The following is a 5,042-nucleotide window of genomic DNA, read 5'->3' as shown; positions in this document are numbered from 1 at the left end:
CTATATATCTATATATATATCTATATGTATATCTATATATATCTATGTATCTATATATCTATCTATCTATATCTATCTATCTATCTATATCTATCTAACTATATATCTATCTATCTATCTATATATTTATCTATCTATCTATCTATCTATCTATCTATCTATCTATATATATGTGTGTGTGTGTGTGTGTGTGTGTGTGTGTGTGTGTGTGTGTGTGTGTGTGTGTGTGTACAAGTATACATTGTAGATAGAAAAAATAGAAAGATAGATAGACAGACAGAGAGGCAGACAGATAGGTAGTATTGTAATGGATATACAGCTAGAGTGACAGATATCCATTTATTCATGAATGCAAACTGGCGAGACCCGCCCACTAATCCGCCCCCTCCCCCCCCTTGCAGTAGCCCCATGTACCGGCCGATCAACTCGAGTCTCTCCTTCGACACGTCCTCCTCCGCCTCCTCGGCCTCCAACTCCGGGTCTCCCTCGGCGCCCTCCCTCGCCCTCACCCGGAAGGAGGACGGCCACTGGTCGCTCAACCCGTATTTCGACTGCGGCGCCTCCAGGAGCTGGGTCGTCGCCTACTCCCTGCCCTTCTACGGACGCCAGGGCACCGGGCTCAAGGCCAGGCTAAAGTGAGTGGCGTCTCTTTTGTTGTGGGCTGTTTGGTTTTGTTATTGTCCTTGTTTTTATGACCATGCTTTTGTTTTGTCTCCGGCTTTACCTTGATCTTCGTTGTTATCTTTTTCGGTATTATTATCATTGTCGATTTTATTATGATGTGGACAGTGTCATTATGTATATGTGTGCTGTGTTGCGCAGTGGTAGCGGTCTCGTCTAGAAGTCTTGCTGACCGCGTTCAGTTCTCACACCGCCTTGCTCACAGGGGATAATTTAGAAGGAAAATGAAACAGACAGCCTGTCACACCGAGAATGACCACTGTAACAAATGAAATAAAACTAAACTAATTATTACTATAATCAATGTCCACACTCACCTCCCTTCCATCATCCTTAATGCCATTGTCGTCAGCTCCATTTTTGTCCCTATCCCCTTCTCCTCATTATCTTCCTTCATCCTCCGTCTCTTCTTTTCCCTGCTTCTCCACCTCCCTCTCCCCTCCTTTTTCCTTTTCCTCTTCCTTCTCCTCCTCCTCTTCATCATCATCATCTTCTCCCTCGCTCTACACCTCCTCCCTTACCCTCCTCTTCTCCACTTCCTCTTCCTCCTCTATCCCCCCCCTCCTCCCCCTCCCCATCTTCATTAATCACCCCCCCCCTTTAACCCCCACCCAAAAAAAAAAAAAAAAAAAAAAAAAAAATCAGGCACCAGAATCCTCTCATTTGATCAGTCAATCAGCAGTCGCCGGTAATCCATTTGTTAATTTATGCATTCATTACTCAGCTGACCGGTCGGTTGATTGATCAATTAATTGAATCAGTCTCCGCGCCCGGCTCCCGCTCGGCGATTTCGTCTGTTTGCTCTGACTGCGGCGCCCTCTGGCCGGGGATCGCTTTAATTATGATAATTGTTATGGGGTGATGGTTATTAATTATGGTGATTCCTGTTTTTGGCTGTTTGTGTTTACTTCCGGTCTGTGATTGATTGATAGATTGATAGACAGAGTTATTTTAGTGGTAATGCGTCTATGTTTATTGATTATAAGGGTATTTCACACATGATTTTGCTTTTATTCATCACTGATTATTTCTCTTTTCTGACCGATGATGATGATAGTAATGACAATGGCAATGATAATAATGTAGATAATAACATCAATAATAATGAACATAATAATGAAGAAAAGAAGGACAAGAATAATGGAAATAACATTAATCATAATGATAATAATGAATATGATAATAACAATAACAGCAACAACAACGACAACAAGAAAACAATGGTAATCATGTTAACAATAATAGTAGTTTAATAGTAATAATGGAAATAATAATGATAATGACGATTAGAATAATTGTTGTGAAAATGGTGGTTAGAATAATGGTTATGATAATGAGGATAGTAATATTGATAATGATTAACAATAACACTGCTTGTTATAGTTGTAATATTAATAATAGTAACAATAACGAGGATAGTAGTAATAATGATAATAGTAATAACAATAATGATAATAATAATAGTAACAATAATAGTAATATTAATGATTATAATAATAATAATGATAATAATAATAATGATAATAATAATAATGATAATAATAATAATGATAATAATAATAATAATAATAATGATAATAATAATGATAATAATGATAATGATAATAATAATAATTATAATAGTAATAATAATAATAATAATAATAGTAATAATAATAATAACATTAATGACAATGAGATTAGTAATAATAATATTAGTAATGGAAATAATGATAATGATAATGATGATAATGATAATAACAACAATAATTCCTATCATTATCATTACCTACAGCACTTGATATTTTAAATGTCATTACTTCGTTTTGGTTTCAAGTCCTTAAGTTAAGTAGAGCAAGAAAAGGTTCAGTTGCTGATGGGATGTGCGACTGAATGACTAAGTGAATGACAAAAAACACACTGGATGAATTAACGGTTGCATAAATGGGTGATTAAATACCTGAGGTTAATTACCTGCCTGACTAACCGGCGGCTTAAGTAATTTCATTGGCTAACTGTCCGATCTGGCAAGCGGAGTTGAAGGACTAACCGAAGAACCGCCTCGGGAACTGACTGACTTGCTAACTGACCTGAAAAAAACACCTCACTAACTGACTAGCTGACTGACTGAACTGAGGGACTAACCGAAGAACCGCCTTATGAACTGACTGACTTGCTAACTGACCTGAAAAAAACACCTCACTAACTGACTAGCTGACTGACTGAACTGAGGGACTAACCGAAGAACCGCCTTATGAACTGACTGACTTGCCAACTGACCTACTGAAAAAAAACACCTCACTAACTGACTGGCTGACTGACTGAACTGAGGGACTAACCGAAGAACCGCCTTATGAACTGACTGACTTGCTAACTGACCTGAAAAAAAACACCTCACTAACTGACTAGCTGACTGACTGAACTGAGGGACTAACCGAAGAACCGCCTCGTGAACTGATTTACCAACTGACTTACTGAAAAAAACGCCTCACTGACTCACTGACTCACCAACTAACTCACAGTCTAACTAGCCAACCGACATCCGACTGACAGCCCGATGAACCGCCTCACCGAATACCCGACTGAGAACCGAATCGAGCGAGTGAAGGACCGGTTTCCATCCCGAACCCGACCCGACCACTCCGGGCAAGTGACACAACCCGATCTCGCGGAAAACATCGCTGACAGATGAACGGCTCGGATGCTGGCGGCGGTCCCGAGCGAGGCTGGGTCAGGAGATTGTGCGGTGCCGGGTGATGATGGAGTGTGATGCTGGGCGAGGAGAGTGTGTGGTGTTGGGTGATGAAATTGTGTGTGATGCTGCTGATGAGATTGTGATGATGGTGTGTGATGCAGGGTGAGGTGAGAGTGTGATGCTGGGTGAGACGACAGTGTGATGTAGGGTGAAGTGACTGTGTGATGCTGGGTGATGGTGTTGTATTGTGATGACGTGGGGTTATGGCGTGGTGTGATGGTGTGTGAAGTGTGTTGATGGTGTGTGGTGAGTCTATGTGATGTGGGTGAAGAGACTGTGTGATGGTGCGTGATGACTATGAGATACTGGGTGACGAGTCTCTATGGTGCTTGGTGATGATGGTGTATGACGAGTCTGTGTGATGGGTGATGATGGTGTGTGATGCAGGGTGATGGTGGTGTATTGCCATAGCGTGTAGTGATGGTGTGGGGATGAAATGTTATGATGGCATGTGGTGAGACTGTGTGATGCTGGGTTGTGATGGTGTGAGGTGAAGGCGTATTTTGATGATGTGCCGTGATGGTGGGTTATGGTTGTGTTGTGATGGTGTATTGTAATCATGTGTGGTATTGATGTGCGGTGATAGTGTAGGATGATGATGTGTTGTGATGCTGCGCGATGTTGGTGATATTGTATAGTGCTGGATAACAATGGTGGTGCTTGATGATGATGGCAAAGCGTGACTGGATGGTGATGTTGATGATGCATCCTCCTCTCCTCTCTTTCGCGCTGTTCTTCCTCTTTTAACTCTTCATCTGTACCTCTTTATCCATTCCCTTCTTTCACTTTCATAACTTCGATAATTTCCATCTATTAATATTTCATTTTTGTATTCTTCTATTTATTTCCAGCTCCTCGTCTATTTCTTTTCTTTCACTTCCTTCACTCATCTTCCTTCATCCAATCTCCCTCTTCCTCTTTCATTTCCGTCGCTCCTTCCATATTTTCCGTTCATTACTACATCATATCTCCTTTTTCCTCTCTACCTTCTCTCTTTCATCATTTCCTCGTCATTTCCCTACCAGTCCTTCTCCCCTCTTTCTGTTTCCATATCTTTCTCCCCTCTCTCTGTTTCCCTTCCCTGTGCTTTGGGCAAACACGTAAATGCACAGCTGAAATATACACTTGTACTTGCAAATCGTAAAGAAACAAAAACGTGTGTGTACGTGCTTCCATGCTTCCCCTGGTATGGTTACATCTCTCTTCCTCTTCCTCTTTCCCTTCTCTTTATTCTCTTTTTCTTTTGCCTCTATCTGTTCCTTCTGTTCCTTCATTTTTATATCCTTCGTCTTTCGTCTCTTCCTCCTCCCCCTGCGTTCTTCTTGCTCCTCCTCCTCCTCCTCAACATTCTCATTCTCATCTTTGTATGTATGTCAGCTTCCAAAGCTCCATAGAGTTATTTTGTTATTAAATGCACAGCTGACATACACAATTATACTTGCAAATCGTAAGGAAACAAACTAGCGTATGCGTGTGCTTACATGCTTCACCTAGTATGTTTACGTTTCTATTCCTCTTCCTTTTCTTCCTCTCCTCCTTCTGCTTCTCTTCCTTTGCTTCTTCTTCCTCTCCCTCCTCCTCGTTTTCCTCCTCTTTCTCTTCCTTCTCTTCCTTCCCTCCGTATTCT

General features: G+C 41.1%; 1 protein-coding gene across 1 annotated transcript in view; it reads left to right on the top strand.

The window, feature by feature from the left end:
• Positions 1–3,352, top strand: part of LOC125044840 — a 45,468-nt gene extending 42,116 nt beyond the window's left edge. Inside the window, exons 2-3 of the mRNA XM_047641800.1 lie at positions 402–635; positions 3,214–3,352. Coding sequence (XP_047497756.1) covers positions 402–635; positions 3,214–3,352 — 373 coding nt within the window. The remainder of the gene's footprint in view (positions 1–401; positions 636–3,213) is intronic.
• The last annotated feature ends 1,690 nt before the right edge of the window (positions 3,353–5,042 follow it).

Source organism: Penaeus chinensis, chromosome 36, assembly GCF_019202785.1.
Source record: "Penaeus chinensis breed Huanghai No. 1 chromosome 36, ASM1920278v2, whole genome shotgun sequence".
Lineage (NCBI taxonomy): Eukaryota > Metazoa > Arthropoda > Malacostraca > Decapoda > Penaeidae > Penaeus > Penaeus chinensis.
This window is presented reverse-complemented; position numbering and strand designations above follow the sequence as displayed.